At 33.8% G+C, this 25,547-nt stretch overlaps 3 protein-coding genes across 3 annotated transcripts; 1 reads left to right on the forward strand and 2 right to left on the reverse strand.

Moving 5' to 3' along the window:
- Positions 1 to 2,675: 2,675 nt before the first annotated feature.
- Positions 2,676 to 4,093, reverse strand: LOC132183117 (uncharacterized). The gene has a single exon (XM_059596515.2). It carries the CDS (start codon positions 3,524 to 3,526, stop codon positions 2,909 to 2,911), a length of 618 nt encoding a protein of 205 aa, XP_059452498.2. The 5' UTR covers positions 3,527 to 4,093; the 3' UTR covers positions 2,676 to 2,908.
- A 12,288-nt stretch (positions 4,094 to 16,381) lies between these two features.
- LOC132182423 (SNF1-related protein kinase regulatory subunit beta-2) lies at positions 16,382 to 21,990 on the forward strand. The gene is made up of 5 exons (XM_059595661.2): positions 16,382 to 16,602; positions 17,145 to 17,332; positions 19,999 to 20,147; positions 20,244 to 20,406; positions 21,330 to 21,990. The coding sequence occupies exons 2-5, from the start codon at positions 17,147 to 17,149 to the stop codon at positions 21,699 to 21,701; spliced, it is 870 nt and encodes a 289-aa protein (XP_059451644.2). The 5' UTR covers positions 16,382 to 16,602; positions 17,145 to 17,146; the 3' UTR covers positions 21,702 to 21,990.
- An 827-nt stretch (positions 21,991 to 22,817) lies between these two features.
- LOC132182703 (uncharacterized) lies at positions 22,818 to 23,843 on the reverse strand. Its single transcript, XM_059596021.2, has 3 exons — positions 23,585 to 23,843; positions 23,401 to 23,470; positions 22,818 to 23,295 (listed from the first exon to the last, which is right to left on the reverse strand). The coding sequence occupies exons 1-3, from the start codon at positions 23,724 to 23,726 to the stop codon at positions 23,151 to 23,153; spliced, it is 357 nt and encodes a 118-aa protein (XP_059452004.2). The 5' UTR covers positions 23,727 to 23,843; the 3' UTR covers positions 22,818 to 23,150.
- Between the last annotated feature and the right edge of the window lie 1,704 nt (positions 23,844 to 25,547).

Genomic DNA, 25,547 nt, shown 5'->3' on the forward strand with positions numbered 1-25,547 from the left:
GCAAATTCCGATAGTCCCCGCAAAGAGAGTTAAGTGCGAAACTTACTTAAGCAATTTGGAGCGTGGAGCTCACCTATTCAAAGCATGTGAGCCCCGCACCTATTCTTTATGTGGTGCTGCTCCTATTGGCTACAAGCCTACAATTCAATCAACAAATTGCAGATGGTTTTGATAGGATCCTTGGGCTATGAGATTTGAGCATCATTGTAAGGAGGATTGATTTATACTAGGTATGGGGAGCGATATGGGCACTAAGCAGGCCTGAGGAGCAGTATGGGTTCATCGACTGAAGTAGGTGTCCACAAATCTTGTAGGATCTATTGAAATCTAGCTTCACACCGGCAGAAATTCGTTGCCCGCAAGCCACAGAGACTTTCACCTCACATGCATTGCCCTAAATATAAAAAATTCCATTTATGGACTATGCTCCAAAAGTTATGGTGAATTGGTTCAAGTTAGGAACAGCTAACCAGACCCGGTGTTCATAGGAATGAGGATTTAGGCGGTTTAGGCAGTCCTACATGAATTTGAGATTTTTTGTTCCGATACCATGTTATACTATCACTTGTCTCAAAAGTTTAAACAGATAGGAAACAGTTAAAAACATGTCAACTCTACAGTTTTCTCTCTCTGCTGCAATTCGAATGAATAGTTATAAGGAATCTTTATCTTGTTCATAGGCCTATATGGAACTTGGTGGAAGTCGTACGAAAGTTGCTATGTATCATATCAAAATTGCTGAAATTAGTCAAACTTTCACTAGATAAGAAGAGTGGAGCTAAAACAGGATCGTATTGAGACCTAATACAAGGTGTAACTCTGAGATTGAGGAGGCGTGAATTAGACTGGCAAAATGCTTTCCAAACCCGTTAACCCGCTCAAATTCGAGCTAAATAAACGGGTTTGAACATGCAAGCTAAATAAAATTTTAACCATAAAATGACTCATTTTCATTTCACTTGGAATTGAGAGGATCCTATTTTTACATAAAGATTGTGATACTTTTCTTCCTCTTACAATTCCTTAAGCACTTAAAGCAAAAAACCAAAAACCAAAAGCTGGGAAAAAAAATGAAGAAGAAAAAAAAAAAGAAGCCAGAGGGGTGGCAAAGCCCCTTCCATAAAAATGCTTGGGGTTGGCTTAACCCCTATTAGTTTAAGGGTAGATTGGCCACCACCTCCAAGTGTTAGGGGTAGTTTAGCCACCCCTGGTATTTTTTTTTTTTTTTCTTCTTCTTCTTCTTATGTTGATTGCCTTTTCTTTTTCTTTTTACTTTTTATAATTTTTTTATTAAGGGTATTTTTGTCATTAGAGGGATATTGACATTTTTTTTCTTCGTAATTTAGGGAGGACATTGATACTGAAATTGTAGTTTAAAGGAAGTATGTGTACTTTTTCCAAGATATAATAGCTTTCAATAATAAAAATATTGTGAAAGTTTGGGTAGTTTTGAAGAATGCTGATTAATGGATTTAGCTAAATAATAACAGATTGGATCAAACAAATGATCATGACTCATTACCACCGCTGCCCTTTCATAGTTAACTCATTAATTATTTCAAAAGTTTAAGTCGATAATAAATGATAAATTTACTCATTTAACTAACATTTTAACACTGATAAAGATCAAGGAAAATAATACACCGACGGATATCATTCCTCAAAGTCTTCCCAGAATATGAATGAGAGCTACTTGTGAGTTTTGTGTCTTGTTTCTGGTACACCAAGTTCTGTATGTGGAAGGCGAAGTTCAATCATATAGATTAAATTGGTATTTCAATCAAAATGTGTCATGATGAGTATGCAGCTACATTGTCCCCTAATGAGCAAATAAGGCTAACAATGATTTCGAAGCACCTGAGAAAGACTTGGAAATAGAAATAGTTAAGGTAAAATTGAAAGGAATCATGGGTGACTCATCTCAATCTGGCTGAAATATTGAGAAAACAATGATATGCAGCAAGAATAATCTTATAAATAAGAAGAAGAATGAATAACGCTACTGTTCACACTTATTTATTACATAATGGATAGCGTGACATGTTTTAAGTGGCTTCCCATTTCATTGTCACTTAAAACACGCTACATCAATCAATATAAAATTGGTATGAATAGTAACATTACTTGAAAAGAATACTTGAGCAAAGCACGAATGGAGAAAGATTGATACTTGCAGGTGCTAAATGCTACATTTCAAAGATATGCAGAAGGTAACACTTGCAAATAGTAAAACTAGCTGCAAGGAATAATGGATGACTGATCTCAATATCTGACCAAGGAAATTCATAAGGCCATGATATGCAGCAAGAACATTAATTTTACAGATAAAAAGAAGAATACTGGAGAAAATAGCACATTTCAGTGGAGAAAGATCAGCTACTTGCAGGCAGGTGCTAAATGCAACATTTCCAAGAGCTTTTTGAAAGCAAATTAAAGCAAAAGTAAGATGTTAACAGCTTTCCATCGTAAAGAATTGACCTTACATAATTAAACTTGTTGGCAATTGATTGTGCTTTAAATGTATCTGAACAGAGTAAGTCAATTAGAATGATTTAAGATCAGCGTTGAGTTGTCTTCTGAACCCCACAGAATAGTTCAAAAACATGAACAAAAAGATGAGGATATATCAGTAGAAAAAGAAATGGAAGTGGAATTCCATCAATTGGCAATGGCCTTCAAACTTTTAATACTTTAATGTACATTAAGAGAAAACAAAGGACCATAATACACTTAGTGCCTTAATGGGTATCCAAAGTTTGGGAGCAGAAGCTTTCACAATGCACAACAACATAACAAAGTAAAAGAAAGATAAAAGTATGCATGACATCCTAAATTCAACAAAATCCATGGCGGATCAAAAACTTCAACAGTAAAAGTTATTTATCATGACTTCAAATTAAACACTAACTCAAGCTTCGATCTCAAACCTTGAACACTTGATGGAGCCCATGGAGATGTCAATCTCAATCAAGTTGTCTTCCTCGTTCATCTCATTTATATCAGAGAAAAGCTCCATCAGACAATGTGGCTGGAAAAAGGATTCAGGCGAGAAATCTGCAGCCACTTTCTGCTGCTTACTAATTACCTTAGGCTGCTCTTCTGTATGACCAACATATTGCCCACTTGGAAGAGCAATTTCAATGAGGCTTTCCTCGTCAGAAATTGAACCATCCGATTCCTCACTTGTTGATAAGCGATAGATGCCTTCACTCTCTGATAGCGAATCAGGTGATGTGACAAAATATTGATCTTCTTGGTCTTCCTTCTTTTCTGACATAGATTCACTTTCAGGCTGATCAGGTTCTGACACAACATCTTCCATTTGCGATGAGCTTCCTCTGCTTTTTGAGAATGTAAAGTAAACAGTAGACAAGATGATCAATACTGTAGATGTAAGGAGCACGGAGGAGAACCCAAATCCCAAAAAACCAGCAGAAATCAGCAATGGAGCAAGAACAGCAAACCATGGAAGTGGGTTTCTTCTAAAGCAAACCATTTGGTCTTTAACTCTGCTTTCCAAGTTCATGAATTAGAAAAAAGCCTAGCCTACTAATCAGTTATCCCGAGAAAAGTAATTATGCACGAAAAAAGCAATCACTTTCCCTTTTATCGAACTTCAAGAACAGTAGCTGAGATCAATGGAAGACAAAATGGGTGGAAAAGATCAACCTTTTACTTAGAAAAAGGATTACGCTAAATATAGATCAAGGACAGATGAAAGAACAGAACAGAACACGTCATGAAGATATCATAAAATTAGATTGATGGATCTTCTATAGATTGAGAAAGCAAATACAGCTAGGAGGATAAGGTGTTTTTGCAGATAATACAAAGGGAAATCACAATTTAAAGCTCCACTGCTTTTCTTGATTGTCTATATTTAGAAAAGACAAATAGCTAAAAAGGAAAGATTTTTATGGGACTCGAACATGCAGAATCTGCAGATTGTATTAATAGGCAGATGAAAAAGGAATGAATAAGGAAGAAATCTGTACCAGCCCAAGCTGCTGTGCCTAGAGATTTGATTAACAGCTGTGCCTGCATCGGCTTGCACAAAAGGGAAAAGATAAGAAATTTGTTTTTTTTTTTTCCTTTTCTTTCTTTTAAAACTAGTAAATTACATAGTTGTTTCTCTTATCACAGACTCACAGTTTCCCAAGCTCCATTGCTCCTAAAAAACTGGGGTTTTGCTTCTTAAAACCAATCAGGCGGTTTTCCTCTGCAGCTGATTCTCTTGAAAAACCCAAAACCTGTGGTTTCCCACTACTGTTTATTAGTCTCAGAGCATGGAAATTTGAGAAGCCATGTGCACATATGTGAGCTCACCACATGGCACTTCCCGTCCAATTTCAATGCAGAAACAAGAGTCGACAAAAGAAAATAAAAAAGACCACGAACAGAAGAGTAAAAGGAAAAATTATATTATTTTCTCAGAACCATACCAGAAGCTTCAATAAGGTACATCACCCAAAGACTCATCGTTTACTTATTTTCCACCAACAAAAAACTTTCTTTTACTCAAAACCCTCATCTGATTGACCCAAAAAGACCAACTTTGTGCAGAAACCAAATTGTTCCAAGCAATTCTGTGCCATTAGATTCAAACCATCATTAATATATACCTCAGATGGCCTGCCAATGGGGACCTAAAAGAATATCAGCTCTTTTGCAGCAAATTCAAGGGAAGACTGGAGCCCAGGATCAGAAGGAGGACCTTTTAGTAAAATTTAGAAACTTTGCTGCAATTACATCAAAACTTCATATGCAATGGACAGAAATTGGTATATATTCATGATCTTATAGAAAACCAATAAGTCTGTTACTTATCTCATAGACCAAATCCTTTGAAGTAAGAATTAAGTTGTAATTGTATCCCACCTCTTGTTTTATATTAATTTTTCATTCGTATTAGGGAAGATTTCACTTAGCCCATGATACTTCTGCACTTTTGTATTCATACATTTAAAGTTTAATACACGAGAATTTTGAATTTTTTAAAATCTAAGAATATAATTACAAAAATGTAGAGACAAGCTTGATTATTATTAAGTTCAAAAGATGTGACCATAGAGAGAAGAAACAAAAGAAGAGCTACATATTTTATCATTTAAAAACTCGGTGACAAACATAAAGCAGAATATTCAAATAAACCACTTCACCTGATAAAAACCAAAACAAATGTCTGTGTTTGACTTGGTTTTTATAATCACTCAATGGTCATACTCCCAAATAAACTTTTTCATAATCATAATTACCCTGAATAACAAAAGAATAGGAAAAATTAATTAAACAGCTATATATTGCTCATGGTTTTTGTCTTTTGGCCCTCTTTTTGTAGTAGGGCTCTGTACGTTGCCAGTCAATGCAGATGTAATTAACATCAGTTAAATAAATAATATGAGTTCTAGATGAAATGGTTGAATGATAACAATAAATATATAAAATTATATATATGTGTGTATGTAGATCTTGACATTAGGGCATGTAGATATAGGGTTAAAAGTTTTAGCTATAAGCAATGCTTTTTGCTTTCAGGATTGCGCCACTAATGATGGCTTCAAGTATGCTTTAATTAACACAAGGGCCATCTGTGTGTTTTTTTTTATACCTACCAAAAAGAGGTTGCCCCCACTTTCCACCATTGCTGGTGAAACGCAGTGCCAGAGGTCGGCTCAAATCCAATGCCTGGATTTCTCATTTTCTTGATGCGTGTCTACAACGGCCTCCCAAAGCGTCTAGCACATGGGCCACTCTTCCACCACTGCTTGAAATGATGTTGAGGACTGAAGGATTTCTATATATATATATTTTAGCTCAAGTTGCTCTTCATTTATCATCACATACATTTTTCTTCTTGGTGATAGGGCCAACAAGAAAGATGTAACTCAATGAAGACCAGTTTTTTAATTTTTTATTTCATGAAACAGTCACTAGGGTTTCTCCCTTTTTCTTTTTTTTTTGTAGGGTGAATGAGGCAAATATACATCTAAAGAGAGATAATGGGAATTTCGCATTAACAAAATGTATATTTTCAGGTAGGGGTCTACAAGTGATAACGGTTAGTGGTTAGGGTCTCTAACTTCAACCGTCTTATACGGATATCAAATTTTAGTAACCGCAACTACATTGCCTTGGAAGGTTTATGGTTTTAGAATAACCTCCGATTAGCGGTTATTAAAACCAAAAATCGCACTGTATAACCGCTTTGTACGTAGGTATGGCCATTATGGACTTATTTTGATGTTTTAGGTCTATCTTATGCCTCCTTTTAGGGCATATTATAAATGATATAAAACGCCAATACAAAATCGTTTTGTGATATTATTATTTTTTATATATATAATAAAGGTAGGCAGTCGGCAGCTTTTTTCAACAACCTATAAAAGCGGTTATATATGTAATTAGTGATTATTAGGTGGTTAATAATCGCCTGCTTATATTCACTTTTATTTTTGGGAGTTTTTGTTTAATAAAAATATTTTGATGTGACGTAAAAATGAAAATTATTTTTAAAGTTTTTTAAAATGACACTCTTTTGTTAATGATGGATGAGTTCAACATTTGTATGCTAGTGTGGTATAATACTATAATTAGAGCTAGTATTCGATTGTAGAGATATAAAGATATTCTATACAACCCTAAAAAATAAAATTAAATATAACTACATGTACACCAACCTGCTCTAGATAGATGATACTATTTAATAGAATAATCTGAATTAAAATCAAAATCCTATACAAGAATCTAGATTACCATCAATACTTTTCTTTATTCCTTTTTATCTGCTCCAGTCCAGTAATGTTATTACATTACATTTTCAAGCTTAAACTTAATTAATAGAAAGCAATAATATCACTCAATTTGGGGAGTGCGTAAGCACTAATTGTTTCATCCTTCCAAACTATATAATTAATTTTGTGATAATTGGGATTCGAAATAAGAACCAAAAGGAATTAATTAAGTCAACTAGCTTTATTGTTTATCTTGTAAGAAGAAAACTGAATATTAATTAAGAATTAAAAAAGGAGCTTCTTCATATAAACTTATTCGTCCAAGAGAGTAAACGCTTCCTTAGCTAGCATATGAGAAGCTCCGTTCGCCTCCCTTCTAACATGAATCTCATGTCAAACCTGAAAATTATTCAGAACAATTCATTATTTCCTTTTTCAATGCCTGCACAAATCATCTTCTAAATCCACCTTTTGCAGCCCCAGATCTCTACCGGAGCTCTCAAAGCCGTCGACGCCATCCCCTTTGCAACAACCGGATCAGTTGGTCATCGTGGTTTTTGTTAATTTGCTATACATAATCAATCCATATCCAATTGAAATTACTGGTGTATATATATATTTACTTAATTTTAGTATGCAGTGCTATATCCTCTATCTTAATTAGGAGATTAATTAATATAAATACAAATATATATAGTTTGGTAATGAAAATCCTCCTAGGAAACAAGTAAATATAGCTAAGGCAATGAAACGAAGATAATGCCACATGTCGGCCAATTGCAGGTGCTAGTTGCAGATAAAGCAGTCCCATATAAACACAAAAGGGATCGTATTTTTCTCTATATTTTGACTACAAGACAGACAAACTTAACATTATTCCACAATTTATTTAATTAAAGATGTTTTCGAGCTCTGACTTAGAGAAATTTTTTCTTGAAAGAAGCATGCATTGAGATCAAGAAATCCAACCGTTGTTGGGGAGTGTAACTTAAGGAATGTCCACATATCGATTGATGAGAATTGGAGGGGACCATATCTAAGTTTTGATGAATGTTTCATTGTAATTGTAGGACTATGGATAAAATATATATAGTCTGACTTTGAATCTAGAGCTAAGACTTTTTCTTTTTCTTTTTTAATTGGGATTCCCTATTTTCATTACTCAAAATACATGTACAACTCATACAACGTTAACATGATTAATGCAATCGGGAATATGCTCTTCACCAAATTGGATATCTCCGCATGCTAAAGCCTTCTTGGCTTATGTGCATGGGCAGCTTCAATATTGCCTTCTCTTTTAACATGACAAACCTCTCAAGACTGTAACTTTTGGAGCAGAGTTTTCGCTCATTGATTACGTGACCATAGCGACTCCAGTAGCTCCCTTCCATCCTTAGGGATTTGACAATCTCTAGAGCATCGCCTTCTAGAATAATCTAGAGCTAAGACTTTAATTACTATAAGTCTTCAAGAAAAATTTAATTATGTAATGGGCAATAATGAGGACTTGGGTCAGAAATGGTCCATTTGGACCTCTTCCTAATTAGGTTAACCATCTAAGGTCCGTATCTCACTCAATGAGCCTAAACGAGTATACTACGTACACTCAACTCTTCAAGTTTATTTAAACCTTGTTTTTGATGAAATTTGTGAGAAATTACTTAGTTTCATGGAATACTTTTAACGTACACCACCTAAAGGGGTATTAAATGGTTCTCTTGAATATTAAATCATTTTTAATCATGATTAAAAATGCTTTAACATTCAAGAGAACCATTTAATATGAGGTTTTTTGCCATAAAATTGAAGTTTCTAACCTAACCCAAAAGCTATGCTCATGCCCCCCCCCAACCCTTTTTCTTTTAAAAAAAATATAAAAACATTTTCACAGCATTTAACAACTAAGGGCTTTAGGCATAATATCTCAAATCATTTTCATGAAAGAGCATCATAATTAAATGAGCCATTATGAAGTTCTTCTTTTTTAATGGCCAAAAGAAACAACTCTTTTCTACAAAAGAAACATATTTTATGATCCAATCAGCAGAAGAATCTGTCGATTCCTGTTCGATCAAGGCATCACATGTATTGTTCAAATGAATGTTGCATTGTACAAAAATCCAAGGCGTTTGGATGATGTCTTAGTTGAACAAATTATCGCAAGTCTCGTTTGAACGAGATTTAATCTCATTCGAACGATATCGCGATAATCTTTTTTTCTTTTTTCTTTTTTTTGCAATTTTTAGTACGGTTATGACTATTCTCTATTTAAGCCTAATAACTAGGACTTCTTTGGCCACAATTTATGTTGTATTTTCATTCGTTTTCAATTAGAAATGCTCAAAGGTTGAGTTTTGTTCTATTTTGCTTCAATTATTTGATTTTGTTATTGGATTTAGGAAGGTTGTTAATCTTGTGTTGTTTGGTTTTGCAATCCACCACACCTGCACTACATCAAGCTACTTTTTTTTCAATCATAGCTAGATGGTGCATGACTGCATGTTTTGCATGAAAAGGTTCATGATCCCAATGAAAGAAAATTAGCAAGGGTTGACTCAGTTGATTAGGGTTAATTAAGGGTATGGAAATTACTTTATTAATCAAAATTATGTTAAGTTGAAATCGCAAAATTTTAAGCCTATTGCCCCATATGTCATGTGTCATAGATTAATTTATTATTTTTTGCAATGAGTGATTAATTACTTTTTTAAATTAAGTAAACTAGCAATTAGCTATTTGTCAAAACTCCAAACCACAAAGACTATAAATGCATTAATTCGATCTTTTACTCAAAATATAAATTTTTTTGACATTTCCACACAAGGGGAAGGGGCCCCTTCCCTTGTGTAAACATGTCAAAAAAAAAAAAAAAAAAAAATTAAGCCTACTACCCCAAAACTCAAAATATAAATTAAAATACATCATTAATTTATAACTCAAAATATAAATTCAAAATATATATCTAGTTCAAGTTAGATGGGTCCCAAATATAGAAAAGGATCATCGATCTCCATTTCAAATCTCTTTCATTTCCTTCATGTAGTGCATTTTGAAGGATATATAGTGCATTTAGTGCACTACCATCATTAAAACTTTTGGACAACACTACTTTTCAAAATGCATAAAGGAAATTGAGGGAATTTAAAATGGAGAAGATCATTTTCCCCTAAAATATTGGATTGAAATCCCCTAGCTCTAGTTCTCTCTCTTTCTTTGATCAAATCCCTTGGTTCCTTTTTTTTTCTTTTTTTTTTTTTAAAAAAAAAAATCTAGTTCTAGGTTAGATGGGCTCCAAATATTGGATTGAAATCCCCTAGCTCTAGTTCTAAGTATTCCAAACTAGCACGAAAAGAGACATAACCTTACAATATATATACATATTGTTTCTAAGCAAGATATAATTTCATTAAGACGAGAAACAATAAAGTACAAAAAAGTGGGGATGAAAAGAGGAAAAAAAAAAAAAAAAGGAAAGGAAGGGAAGAGGAGGGAAGGAAAGGACACTATGCTTCTTGCTAGGGAGCGGCAAAGGAAAAAAGGGAAAAAGGAACTCTACTAAGAGAGCGGGATGTCGTTCACAAAGAGGTGGAGGTAGGGACGGAGGAGGAAGGGGACTGGTATAGGCCATGCCTCCACCCCCCAATTCCTAAGAAAAAATACATTAAGGTAAATAATAATAATAATAATTTCAGCCTACTAGTCCCTAGCTAGCAACAAATGTTTTTAGCCCGCCTTTGCTTGTAATAGTTTCTGGCTCCGTCGGTGGGACAAGGGAAAAGCTTTTCCCTCTAGTACTTCTATATAACTTTTTGGTCTACCATGAATAGCTTTCCCACGTCTTTATGTTTATTTGACAGATGATGAATAATTATAAATACTTATGAAGGCTACTTTTGGGGACAGCGAAGTGAAAAACCAATACTAATACGAATTGATGAGCATCCATGAATTAAAAGATGACCTTGATCAACAGCTTCGTGCAAATTCTTCTTGCAAGAAGTAGGTGCACCCTGCGTAAGACAGCAACCGAAGAACCACTGAGGCCAAAACGTACTGATTTCTGGTGCAATGTAGTTTTATCGATCTGCTTGTGTTGTCGTGAGAAACAACATTTGATCAAGAATCAGTTGGTCGCACATCTTGAATTCAGAGAACATGCAAAGAGAGAAGGAAAGTCAAGTACGAAGTGTCCCGTCAAATTCCGACCGAGTCATTTCGATATTGCTTAAGTTATTAGTATTGGGGAAAGAAGGAAGAAGGAAATGAGCTTAAAGAATTCTCAAAGAAAAAGTGTTTGCCTAAAATGGTGGGTCGTACCTCGTGAATGAGTCACTTTCCTTTTCTTTTTTAGTGTCCCACACTCCGTTACGTGAATGTTCCTTAGCTCTCAAGAATAAAGGAGCGTTAAGAGTACTCTAGGTGACAATGGTCCGAATTTGCTTGTGCGTCCGTCCGTATGCACTTGGCCAGGTTCAGTCCATCCATAAAACTCATAAAAAATGAGCTAACTTTCAAACGAAGATGCCCATTTTCTTAGAGTTATTCTTGGACACACCATTTGACATCTAGTGTTAATCATTATATATAGTGGAAACTAAAAGCTAAGTGATCCTAATTTGGAGTTGCTAGCATGTATATAGAGCCTCAATATTTGGCACCTCGAATAATAAAGTAATGAGTTGGCAGTGCATGAAAGTTAACTTATATCATGCATTATTGGCCCAACTCATCACCTAATTTCATAAAGTAACCTAAAGCCCTGGCTTTTCAATAGCCACTAACATATATACACAACTTGCTTCCTCATCATATAACTATTTGCTATTCTGTCCCAATCCAAGTGATTCCTTAACTGGTCCAGCTGCTCAATTTGCAAAATAATAACCTTTTTTCTGTTCTTTCTTTCCATGCTTGATCATTAAGGCAACAACCTTTATATGATTAATTATCAAATTATTCAGTATCATTATGTTTAGAGCCTAATCAAAGATCTAAACGTCTTAGAACGGACTGCTCTGATACCGATTATTAAAGATTTAATCATTGCATCGTTGAATATTAATTTGGTTAATTAATTATATAACCCATTAACCATTAGGATAAAAAGATATTCACTTTCTGCACTAATTAATTACAAATGGAGAGGTTTCCAACAATTATTAATGTTCCGTATGTCAACCAACGATTGTGAGTTTTGATATTTATGTTGCGCCACTTGTCGAAAGGAAAAGAAATGAAGAACAATTTTGTGACGCAACAATTGTCCGGATTGATGTGTTGTCGTCGGAGATGGACCTATGTATGAAGCTGACCCAACTAGATTCGCTTCCGCCGTCACATCTCCACCCATGTGATGCTTTTATTTTACCATAATCACTTCAATATAAGATCTAAATTCTCATTCTCTGTCTCTCTCCTTCTATTCCCTTTTCTTTTATATATATAAAAGATTGATGTGCTGTCATCGGCCATCACATCTCTATCTATGTGTCAGGTTCGGATTGTATCGAAGTATGAATATAAAATTATATACGTTAAGACTTTTTAGCCACAACTCACTAATTGTGTTAGATTTACAGATCGTATCAAAAATTGCTAACCTTTAATTATTAATTGCCGATTTTCAAAGGCCAAATTATTGACTCCAAACGATGAAATTGCAAGCCTAGGTTTGCCATCACCTGCATAATTACTTTGAGGTTGTTTATAGATGATTGGATGAACAAAAGGAGATGCCCACTTCCCCCCATACTTTGCTTTGGTGGTACCACATTTGTTTCTCTCCTTTGCTTGCAAGCACACACACTTATTCTTACCTTGGGAGTAATCAAAGCTGCATGCTTAAGTAGTATATATTTAGCACATATTCTCTTTCAAAAATTAAAAACATGTCACATGGGGAGATAGCTTTAAGGCCCCTTATATAGGAACTGCATTGACGAAAGAAGCTAGTAAAAAGCAACAGATAGCTACTTTACAAAATCGATCTTATCACATGTTGTTTTTTATTTCTTACGTACCATAAGTTTTGAATCATTTTTTTTTTTTTTTGCTAATAAATGAGGCTAGAATTACATTGCTTCCTCTAGGTGGTAGGTGTGGCAATTCGTGTTCAAATTCGTATGTCAGATTTAGGTCGTATTGAGGCATAAACATAAGACTATATAATCAACAATAACCCAACTCATTTAATTAAACGGTTAGATCTCTCAATCTTAACTCCATAATTTCTTGTTGGGTTTGTATCGGGTTAGTGGGTAGTGTCAAAAATTGTCAGTCCTTTCTCACATATCGGGTTCAGGTCGTGCCAAGGTATAGGTAAAAGACTATATAGTTAACTCTAGTCTGACCAATTTAATTAAACGGGTCAGACTTCTCAATCCTAATCTCGTGTTGGGTTCATATCGAGTTCTCAAGTAATGTAAAAAACTACTAGATCTAGTACACTAAGTGTTTGAGAGTTTTTTTTTTTTTTTTTTTTTGTGCTTTTGATTTAATGTTGAAAACTCTGGGCAATTGGCACAAAACCGGACAATACGATTAGCCAAGAGTATTACAAAGAGAGCAAAGAATTTGGAAAACCCACAAGCATTTTCCCTGGACCATTAATTTTATCAAAGCTAATTTTCACCTGATAATGAAAGTTGGTGCTCCTGATTGTGCTCTAAATGGCATTAACTAGTGGAGGCTTGAGAGTTCAAGGCATTAGATTGAAAATATAGTTTCCATATCATTGCGGTCGGGTGAAATGAGGCTGTCCATTGCATGTACGATAGGTAATCTCATGTGAGAAGATATTCATGCCTTACTTTGTTCGAACATATAGTACTCGAGCAGTCTCTTACATGAGGATGTTCGTTACACATCCAATAAACAACCATATTGTGTGGGATCTGATTTGTTTTTCATATAGATGATTTAGTGTGGTTCGGGGCTTCAAAATCTGCGCATGCTGCACCATGCAAGAATAAAGTGCAAAAAGATTATGATTTAAAAAAACTCAAAACATGTACAAGAGAAAGGGTGACACCTTAATGTATGCTTTTCTTTAAAATTAATTTCAATAAATGTCTAGTTACGCAATATGGACATATATATATATATTCAATGGTAATAAACTATTCCTCCAGTTTAGGTTTGAAAGAAATATTGTCTAATATCAAAATATTATTAAATGAAAATTCAGAAGCACAAATATAAAAAACTAATACTAAAAGTAACACATAACTCAGGAAAACTTTTCACCACCAATACTGAAATTAAGATATTCCTTTATTGGTTAAACATTATTTATTATACTGTATAATATTACGAATGACAAATTTTTATACAAGCAGTATATGTAGCACAAACATGATCACACCATGACCTTTCGTGCCATCACTACAAAAAAAAAACATGCATTTAGTGACGTGTTTACAATAATAGGTTTGTACACACGTCACCAATTGGTTATGTGTCACTTAATTACACCCATGCATGCATCATGCATACACGACTTGTAGTTGTAGATGTTGTGTTTAATCCCACAATTTTATAGCTTAAACGCATATTTTTAAATAAAATTATTTTAAAAAACATATTCTATTTGAGAGAAATAACAAATTGAAAACGTAAAAAATTTACATTTGTGTGCACTAAGAAGGGAGTGCATTTTAAAAAATTGAATTGTGTTTTCATTATCAAAACAACACTCTTTTATAGATAAGACCAAACTCTTATCCATGTTTTTAATATTACCAACGTTTTAAATTGTTATGTTTTCAAATTATACGTACGTTTTGAAACCATTAAACCAAATGGGTACATTATTTTCATAAATCTATTCTAAAACTTGCAAGTATGCAAATACAACTTATATTTCTATAAAATAAAGTTGATTAAATAATACTAGGAACTACATGTTTGTCTCACGAGTATCCAACAGTGCTAACAAGATAATATCAACTAACCTTATGAATTTTTTATTTTTTTTTGATAAAAAAATGAAAGATTCAAGTGTTGCTTGGTATTGCTACATCAACGTACTGAAATATTTGTAAAATAAAAATATAATATTTAACATTACTCAAATCAATTTTAAAGCTTGTGATTATCTACACTATAAGTAATACTAAAAGGAAATTAAAACCCTTATCATCCTCGTATCCTTCCAGAATTGATGTAGCTCTTAAAATTATCATTTGACAAAAATTCAATAATAATATATCACAAATCCAATGATAATTTTAAGAGGCACATTAATTTTGAACAAATACAAAAAAGACATAGATCTTCTACTCGTACACAATAGTCGTATCCCTTTGGATTACACATAATTGATTATATCTTAAATGCAAGTATTAGATGCAAATTAATGCAATATCATCAAATTTTAAGTGCAAAATGACTTGTCTCCATTTGTGGAGAAGTCCTTATCCTGAGGCATATAACACTACTTTCCAAATTCTACTGTTTCCACAACTAATGATGGATTATGAAATCTGGGTGTAATTACCTTTCCAACACAATCAAGGACTTAGATGTATTTCCATATATAATTATGAATGTTATTAACATTCCCATACGCCAAGGTAACTTGTACCCACTAATGTCATGCCACCTCACAGTACTCATCAATTATAATGGGAAAATTTCATTTATTTCCATTCGTCTATCATTTTCATTGCAATGTCTCACAATTTTTTTTTTAACCTACTTTACTATTGAGATTGCAATAAAGTAGAACTGACAATTTTTGACACGATATACGAACTCAATATGAAATTATAGAGTTAGGATTGAAGGGTCTGACTCATTTAAGTAAATGAGTTGAGTTAAGATTGACCTATATAATCATATACTTATGACTCGACATTATATAATTGTTGGTAATTTTTGACATGACTCGAAAATTCGACACGAACCCAGTACAAAATTAGAAAGTTAGGGTTAGGAGGTTTGACATGTTTGACTAAATAGATTGGATTAGAGTTGACTTATATAATCTTATACATATACTTTGACATGACTCAAATCTGACACGCTAACACAAATGGTCATCCCTACAATAAGGGACAAAAGTATCCTCAAAAAAATTTTCACAAAAAACCTTAAAAATTATATAAGTTTTAATGGCATAAACTCTTTAAAATTTTTATTTTTACCCCTAAAAAGTTTTTCTTTAAAAATTTTATTTTTATCCCTAAAAGTTTTTGTATTAGTTTTACTTCCCCCTTTGCTGATATTATGGTTGCAATATTCCTTTTTGCCACTTAAAAGAATAAAAAAAAAAAAAAAAAAAAAAACTTGAAGAAAAAAGACAAAATCTTGAAGAAAAAATGGACAAAATAAGAGAAAACAAAAAAGGCATGCATCACTTTTGTTTTATTCTAATTTCTAAATGTTTTTTTTAAAAAAAAAAAAAAAAAAAAAAAAAAAAAGTATTTTCAAGATATTTTTGTCATAGAGCGGAATTAAAACATTGGAACCTAATGATTGGTAGGAGGGACATTTTTGGGGTAAATATTGTAATTTGTCGACAGGGCTAAAATAGTACATTGATATAATGAAGTGGCAGGCTGGTATTCGTCCACGCATGATTATGCAGAATCAACAACTGTAGAGCAACCGAGCAATGATGCCGGCCAGGTAGCATTCCTTATAGAAACCCAAGTCCACCACAAAAAGAATCTCCGAATTCGTCGGAGAGAAAATCTACTGTTCACACAATTCAGTGACTTGGAGAGGTAGAGAGAAGAGACTCAGTCAGTCACTGAGGGAGTGTTTTTGTCACAAACTCACACAATCTCCAAGAGCAATGTTACCTTCTTTTCGATCAATCTTCGCTTTGCTTTCTTGTGTTCCTGAGATTCTTTTGCAGAGACGGGTATGTCACCTAAACCCAATAGTTTATTCACTTATGTATTGCCTTCTTGTTCATGTTTTTGTTCTGTTTCACACATTCTGTTTTTCTTTTTTCTTTTTATTATTTTTTTTTTTTTCTGGGTTTCTGGGCTTCTTCTGGTTTCTCACAACCTGTACGTGGCTTTATATTATTCATTTTCTTGCTTTGGAATTTGATTGATTTTTGTTCCTGGGCTTGTTCTGTTCATCTGTTCCAATTAATGGGCATGGTTTTCTTTGCTCTTTGCTTTCTCTTTTTAAAAACAAAGGTTCTTTAATAGTTTTTTGCTTTTACTTTTTCTGTTGATGGAATAGTTTTTTTTTTTTTTTTTCCCTCTCCTTCAATGAGCTTTTGTTTATATAGTTTATTCGTTTATGAAAGAATTGATTTTTATGATTTGTATTATTTCGTATCATTTTTATACTTATGATTTGTTTTGTTCTTTGATAAATTGTTTCGAAGCCCAATTCATATGCTTTTTACAAAAATTGCCAAGATTATAACTGGGATTGTTGTGTTTTCAGTAATGGGAAACGCTGGTGACAGAAAAGGTCAAGGTGGCCCTTCTGGAGTTAAGAAGCCTGAAGAAAAGTGTGAACATTATATGGAGTTTGGACAGGGTGGGACACTCCTTAACTATCATGTCCCAGGGCTCGTGGTTTACTCTCCCTCTCACAACCCCAGGGCCTACCAGTCGCCCTCTAATCCAGAGGTCAATTTTCTATTTTAATTTTCAGAAATATTTAAACATGAATATTATTTTTGAAAAATTATGGTGAAGAGTTTCTTTAATTAGGCGTATGTTCATCCATTTCTTTATATCAATCGCAGCTGTTTATTTTGAAGTACTGAAACTTGTTTGTAATAGCTTTGGGCTAGTCTGAAATTTGATTTTGTTTCTCTAGGCGTATGCTTTCTTTGATACGCGTTAATTGTTAGATAAAAGTCTTGTAACAGAAAAAGGTAGGGTCCAAGGAGCAGATTCAACAGTGTATTGACTTTTTTGTTTGGGATCCAATCATCCTCTGCAATATTTTGTGGGAGACCAATGTTATGGATGCAATGAGTTGTATTTTGATTAAAGATTGGTTCTAATCTTATCTAGGATCTCTAGTTTTTAGGATATTTCTCCAATCTCAAGATACTTTATTTTTTGATAAGTATCTTGAGTTTGGAGCAAGTTTTTACCTTTAAAGTCTTTTACCTCTCAAAGATTGAAGGTAGAAGCTATTGTCATTTTAAAGCATCCTCCTTCCTGGTTTGGTAACTAGAGCCCTGTTTGTATCGTACATCCTTGTAAGGCCAAGGCCTCCCACTTTCTTAGAGATGGAGATGGAGTCTTTAAGTGTTAGAATATAAAATATGGAATCATATCATATATTGGTACTATTGTAAAAATCTTGAATTCAAGCATTTTCTCCATCTTTCACCTGTCATTTCAATTAAATATTTATGTGATGAGTATCACTTATTAAATAAGAGTTTTAGGTCACATGCAATTGAGAATGTTAGAATATTAATTAAATAATTAAATCAACAATTTCTTATCAACTTAATCTTTTTGGATAAGTGGTGATTTAACATTAAGCTTTGGGGACAAAGTTTCGACACATGTTCTCTTTAAAGCCCCACTAGAAGTATGAGTCAAGGAATTCAAAGAGTTGTAGAGGGCTTTGGAAAGAAGAAAAGTTGACATACGAATGAGGGAAGGGTAGTCGCCATGGTTTTGATGAGAATAGTTCTAGAGAACTTTAGTCTTCCACCCACTCAAGTTTGGAACCATAATTTTTGCGTGTGTGTGTGAAGGGGCCGCGTGGGGTGCCCAACCTTACATAAATAAATAAGCACATAAATGCATATAATCTCTCCATGTGTGTGCACACGTGTTTATGTAAAATAAAAATAGAAAAGTCTTAAATTTAATTTCATACTAATTCATAAAATAATATGACATGAGAGTATAAGAGTTGAAATTTGTCATATGGGAGGAAAATAAAAATAGAAAAGTCTTAAATTTAATTTCATACTAAGTCATAAGTCATAAAGTAATCTGACATGAGAGTATAAGAGTAGAAATTTGTCATATGGGGGGGTTCAAAAACTAACTATTTGACAAAGCCAGAGTTTCAAAAGTAATATTTTTGTAAGTGTTTTAAAAAAAGTTTGGGGTTTCCAAAGACCCAACCTAGGCCCGCCCCTGCTCCCACTAATTTTCTTTTGGATCTTTTCCATGATATCTTTTACATTTGGGAAATAGAATGGCCAAGAAAAAGGCGAAGGCAAAGAAATCTGGTAGACCAAGGAGTTCTCTTCAAACCAAGGATAGTGGTAATGGAATTGGTTATGTGAGATCTAGCATTTTTTTTCTGAAGAAAATGATGGGTTTGCATTTATTGGTGCCTCTCCCAGACCATTCGACATAGACCTCCATCGCTTGATAGCTTACTCAAAATCAATTTTGATGCAGCTTTAAAAGATGCCACTTTAGCTGTAATCTGGCAGGACCATCTTGGACGCATTCTATATGCTTCGACCCTTAGAAGCTCCCTAGAAAACTTAATGTTGGTGAAGTAAAAACATTACTAATGGCTTCAAATCTCCCCTTCCCCCTCCCTTTGGGCTAATTACTTATAAAAAAAAACAATACTAATGGCTACCTCAATTAAAGCTTGCACTCAGGACTCCAAAATATTATTCTCAAAGAATATTCGTTAGTTATCATCTAGGCTATCCAAAACTCATCCCTACCCATGGAATGGGGGTTACATACAATCATAGCTGACATTCATCATATCTTTTCCCGCTTAAAACCTTGGATAGCAAGAAAGGTGCACCATACAGAAAAGGCAGCAGCTTATGGCTCTAGACTGATATGGCCTCGTCTTATAATCTCTCAAGTCTTCTTCCCCTTTTATATCTCCCATATCTGTATTACTCAGTGTTTTTTTAAAAAAAAAAAAAAAAAAGGCTAAAAGGGGATACCTAGCAAGATTGGAGTTATAGCTATACATGTGAAAATGCACTCTCATAGAACTCTTCAATACAATTTTAGTCTATATACGCATGCAGACACACACTTAAGGGCACTCTAGAAATCCAGTTGTAGTTATACGTTTAAAAGATTCAGTCTCATAGTTACAGCTACTTTCTATCTTTACTCAATTTGGTGCATCCATATACACACCCTTACACTTGGGACACTCGGAAAATCTCGAGTCATGGTTAAGCTAATAAGCTTCAATTTCTTATGGAATTTGGCTTCTACACACACAAACATGCACAGACACGTTTGTATGGATTTATACCCATGTTTTAAATTGTACTTTTAGGTTCCTGTGACTCCAAATGAATTTAAACCCATTTGCTTTCAACTTCCAGGTGCTTGTGAGTTCCATTCACACACTGCCTCAAAGTATAATGGATAATAAAGATAAGTTCTATGGTAGATGGATTTCTGCTGAGATAACATGGAACTGTGCTGGCAATTCAGTAGCTGTATTGGGATCGTGGGACAACTGGCAGACAATGTATCATAGCTTTTCTTTTTCCAAACTTGAACTTGATTTATTTTTGTTCTTTGACTCTATACTTTGGTATTCTGAACTTTCTTCTGTTTCAATCAGTGAGCCCTTGCAGCGTACAGGCGAAAATTTTACTGTTACAAAGGTGCTTCCAGTAGGAATCCATTACTACCGCTTCATTGTTGATGGAGCGTTGGTATGTGCTTCAGACTTGCAATTGATCTGTGATGACTATGGAAATCGCTATAATATTTTGAACTTGCAGGTAACTTATGGTTTCTGTTTTTTACTCATTTATAAATTGTTACAATATTTCTTATCATCAGTAATATTGCTTGTGGTAGCATTCTCTCTCTAGTTATATTACTTGTACGGTTTAATCGTTTACTTTTATTAACTTATCGCCTTGTCAATTTAATCCTGAATATCTCTCCAAATATTTTTAATAATGAAAATAGATATGTAAATTGTCGGCTCATATTGCCTTTTATATGGTGCATACAGTTGCTAAGGATGCAATAGATTGTTCATCTTGATAGCATGTCCCTTGCTCCGAAAGTACTGCTGGCAAAAAAATCTACATCTTATCTATAATGCTACATCATATTGGAGTCTTGATGCTTCATACTGCCTTTGCACACTCTAAGCAAAGTATCATTTCTTTTGGTTCCCTACCTTATTACATGATTCTCTTATGACATTTATAATAAATCAGGAAATTTGCTTATCTCTTAGCCTCATTTAAACTCCCTCTTAAAGCACTATTGGTTATTGAATAGGTAAAGAGCAAACGAAAAAAAGGGATCCATTGCTATATGGTGACCAAAAGGGGCATAGAAACCTTCATTCTTTAAGGAAAAAAGGAGGGGGGGGGGGGGGGATAAAAGCCTTCATCTTGATAATTTCCATTCTTATCATGTCATCCTTTAAGCACTATTGGTTGCCATATATCATTGATATCTTTTCATTTTTGTGGTTAGCTATAATTCAGAAGTAATTGGACATAGTTTACATTTGTTTCCTCCAATTCTGAGTAAGCGTTGGATTTCTTAAGTTCTCTAAATTCTTCATGTTTTCATTTACTTGAATACCTTTTCAAAGTAGGATTCTTATCTTGCTACAGTAGCATGCAAAATCATTTATTTACATAATTTGGTTTCACCCTGCTGGATGTATTCGTGTTCGCAGGAGGAAGTCCTAAAAGCGCCTTCAAATGGTCCTGCACATTTGTCTGAGTTTGAATGTCCTCCTTCCCCACCATCAAGCTATGACAATAGATTTTTCACTGATGAAGATTTTTATTATAGAACCAAAGAAGGGAAGTTTCGTGAGTTGCAACCACCACAACTACCACCACAACTAGTAGAAGCATTTTTGGATAAGCCATCATCCTCAGCTGATATTCACCATTCTCTCTCAAGGCCTGAGTTTTCACAGTTGAATCATCTGTACACTCAACAAACGGATGGTGATCAGTATGTGGCCATCACCTCAACACAGAGGTTTGGCAATAAATATGTTACGGCAATATTATTTAAGCCTTTGCCCGAAACCAAATAAACACATCCTCTTTTCTTTTTTTTTTTTTTAGATATTGAAGTTAGCTTTTATTTGGCATCTATGACTTTGTGTAGGAAATTACTGTTCTCATCGATTTAGTAGGTGGGGAAAAGAGCTAGCCCAGGGTAGAGTAGGATCTGTTGCAACATAATTCACTAGTGCAATTGCTATTCATTTTGAGCATAATTATTTTCCTTTTACTTCTTTCTCATTTCTAAGCTTCTGTACCCCTGTAGAGAATTCACATTTATTTGGATATAATCGAATTTGCAAAGGTTTTACTAGTGAGCCGACAATAATGCAAGTGTATTCTATTCCTTTAAATCTGATTGATAAAAAGCATGATTTGGTTTGATGTGCGATACTGTTGACTTGATTAAAAGCAACTAGAGTAGGAATATGCAGCAGCATGTTATTGCCTTTTCCTTTTATCTTTTTTTCTGGGGGTGAGTTCTGACCCATGTTATATCTTTGTTTAACTAAATCTTCATGGTCCAAGGCCTGCTGCATTGTAGTTGAGATTCTGCTAAAAAATAACCAAGTTTGTAACTTCCACAATCTTAGAAGTATTTAGAATCAATGCTTCTGAGTATGACCCAAAAAAAAAAAAAAAAAAAAAAAAAAGTTTATTTGCATCCCCAGATTATCTGATGATAACTTCACTTCCCAAAAAATAAATTAGTTATCATTTTAGATTCTGCAATGTACAGAGTTGGATGAATTGAAAGGAATCGCAAATTGATTGAACTCTCTTATATCCCTGTGTTGTTTCCTCCCTTTTGTGCATGCTCTTTCATTCAAATGACTTGATCAAAACTAAATGGTTGAATAAAAAAATGTGTATATAAAGAAGAGTAATACTACTCTTCACACTCATTTATCACGTTTATTTTACACTGGTTGACGTTACGTGTTTTAAGTGGCTTTTCTATTGTGAAGAGTAGCATTACTTGGTAAAGAAGCTGGTTGAAATAATCAAAGAGAAATGCTATGAACTACTCCTTAATCTCACTTTCATCCCACTGAGCTCGGTGGCAGTGGCAGTGTTCAGTCCTTAGATTTTTTGTTTTGTTTTTAACAATATTTGATCCAATAACTAATAGACACTTCCACATCTATTCAGTAGGATGCATGTGTAGTATATAGCATTAATCATAATGAAATGCAATAAAAGGAAGCCAAGCCAAGAGCTCATCAACATTTTTGCTTAATCAAGAGTAAAGGTAAAAGTTACTAGCATGAAATGGTTATTATCAGCCAACAATGATATATAATAGTTGAATAACTATGTTTCATCTAAGAAACCCATAAATATTCAAGCGATTGTTGGAAGAACATATGCCTTGATTGGACTACCGGCGTGCGATCAACTGTACAAACAATTACTAACCGAATAAAACTAGGCATTCAGATCATGTTGCTGCTATTTGCATCAGAGTCCCAATCATATCATCGAATGGGTACCTTAACCCAGCCATTTGCAAAAGCAATGGCTAAGATTACAAAAGGTGTCGACATGCCAAAAATAATAATGTAAGGAATAGGGGTCTTCATGGGATTCTCCCCTTCCCTTTCTCCTGCTGTTTGCCAATACCTGCAATTAGCAAACCCCTTTTAGTTATTGACATGACATGTTTTGCTGCAGAATTCAATGGTTTGAATTATTAAAGCAAAGATTACAAATGAGTGGAAGACTTACTGTTCTGGTTCTTCCTCTCTAGTTATGAATTTCTTCTTTCCCCCCTTCTTGATTTCTCCTTCCCCACCACCTAACGGGACCAAAATTTTATCCTCTCAAGTTATCATCTTTCAGCCTAAGTTTGCTCAAAAACTAAACAAATAAAATTTGGGAAAATACATTTGAATACAGAGAAATCTCTTACCCAAATTTGCATGGATTCTCAAATGATGGACCCTTGCCTTTGGTAAAATGTAAGTGCAAGGGAAATGAGATGGTAAAGATGGCTTAGGTGGGAGTGGAAACTTGGTGCTGAAAGAAGAAGAGAGTGCCACCTTGGCTGCCATTTTTTTTTTTCCTAGGAATTGTGTGCTGTCTTTGCTCACTCTCTGATCATCACATATATCTGTTTTGGATAGGATTTGGTAGGGCACTGATATTTACAATTCTGGATATTAACCTTGTGTGACCAACATATGACCAGCATGCCCAAAGTGAACCACCTCTGTTTCAGATATGTGGTGTAGAGTCGTAGCAAAAGTGAGTGGACAAAAAGTCTTGTCCATTGGGGGTGCATCGTATATCCTGCACTTTAAATGTATCAAATAACACAACAGGCTGGGTAGAGATTTTTCAGTAATTTTGCTGTTTAATAATTTGGACACTAAATATAAAAGAGCCTCTATGAAGCCTATATGTCTGAACAGGTCTCGTGTAGTATGCCCTTGCTTAGGCAAATGACCATATAAAGAATTTCTCATATTTGTGTAGAAATATTTTCAAATTTAATAGTTAATAAATATTATTTTGTATCTTGGAAATGTTTTTAAATGGAAAATTTAAAGAACATTGAATAAAGAGAGTCTCACGTTGGAAAAAGAGAAAGTAAAGTTGGTATTTATAAAGTTCAACATACTTTAAGCTATTAAAAAAGCGAAGCACCAGATGCACAAGTACGCGTGGCGTAGGCCGTAGGGCACTAGTGGCGCTTTGATGGCGCACTTGGCACTTAGGTAGGATGTTTCTTAGCATTAGAGTTCGGAGCGATCTGATCATGACCATTCATTTTTGAACGATCAAAAATCAAATTAACTTTATTCGACTGTAATTAAATTTAATTGTAAATTCAAATTAACTTTGATCTAACAGTTGAGATTAAATAATTAAGATCTAATTATTATTATTATTAGATAATTATTTCGGGATAATTACCTTTTCCCCCATCAACTACAACGCATTGTCACGTTCGAATGGCCTATGTTTATTTCAGTTTATTTACGCTTTCAGTAGTCCTCGTCATGACGTCCATATGTCCCGTCCGGATGCGTAGCCGCATTTGTTTTATTTAATTATCTTTATTTCTTTATTAAATTAGGATTATGGTTTTATAAGTCTATATTTTGTATTTTATTAGGCTTATGAGTCTTGGGATATAAATATATGTTTATAGCCTCCAGAAAGTCAATTTATGTTGATTATTGATTTTTATTAATGACAATTACTCAGAGTTGAATTTATTCCTCTATTTTCCTTCAAAACCTAGAGAGTAAATAGTTTTTCAAGAAGAATTCTCAAATCATTGATAGACTCAAGATCTAGAATTGTTTATCCGTTCTTTTATTATGGTTCTTTGCTACAACCCACCAAGTCAGGCTGCATCACCGACCCTATTAGACTACCATTTTCTTTCAAAAACCTCCTTCCATCAGTCAACCACATTAAAAAACTTGAAATGACTCAAATACCCTAACTTTATGTACAAAAATTACATATAATACCTTAAAATTAAACAAATATATATATATATAAAATGTATGAGTACTAGTTTCAAAAAATATAAATCTATTAAAATTAAAAAAAAAAAAAAACACTTATGATTTAATTTATAAAAAAATAAAAAAGTGAATAAAAAAATAAAAAACAGTTAAAAAAGACTTAAATTAAAAAATATATAAATGAAAAATGAGTTCATGTGGTTGTCCTAAATTAAAAATCCATGTGTGTGATATAAAAAAATAATAATAATAATTCAGAGATGTAATAATAATAATCCAAAATAACAATTTAGTCCATGTAATCAAATTCTGTCAAAATACTTGACGGATTTCAATAGTGTATCACGTGATGACCAATAGAATGATGATATATGTTATTCTTAATTAAAAATA

The sequence above is a fragment of the Corylus avellana genome, chromosome 5 (assembly GCF_965113065.1).
Source record: "Corylus avellana chromosome 5, dhCorAvel1.hap1.2, whole genome shotgun sequence".
In the NCBI taxonomy this organism is placed as follows: domain Eukaryota; kingdom Viridiplantae; phylum Streptophyta; class Magnoliopsida; order Fagales; family Betulaceae; genus Corylus; species Corylus avellana.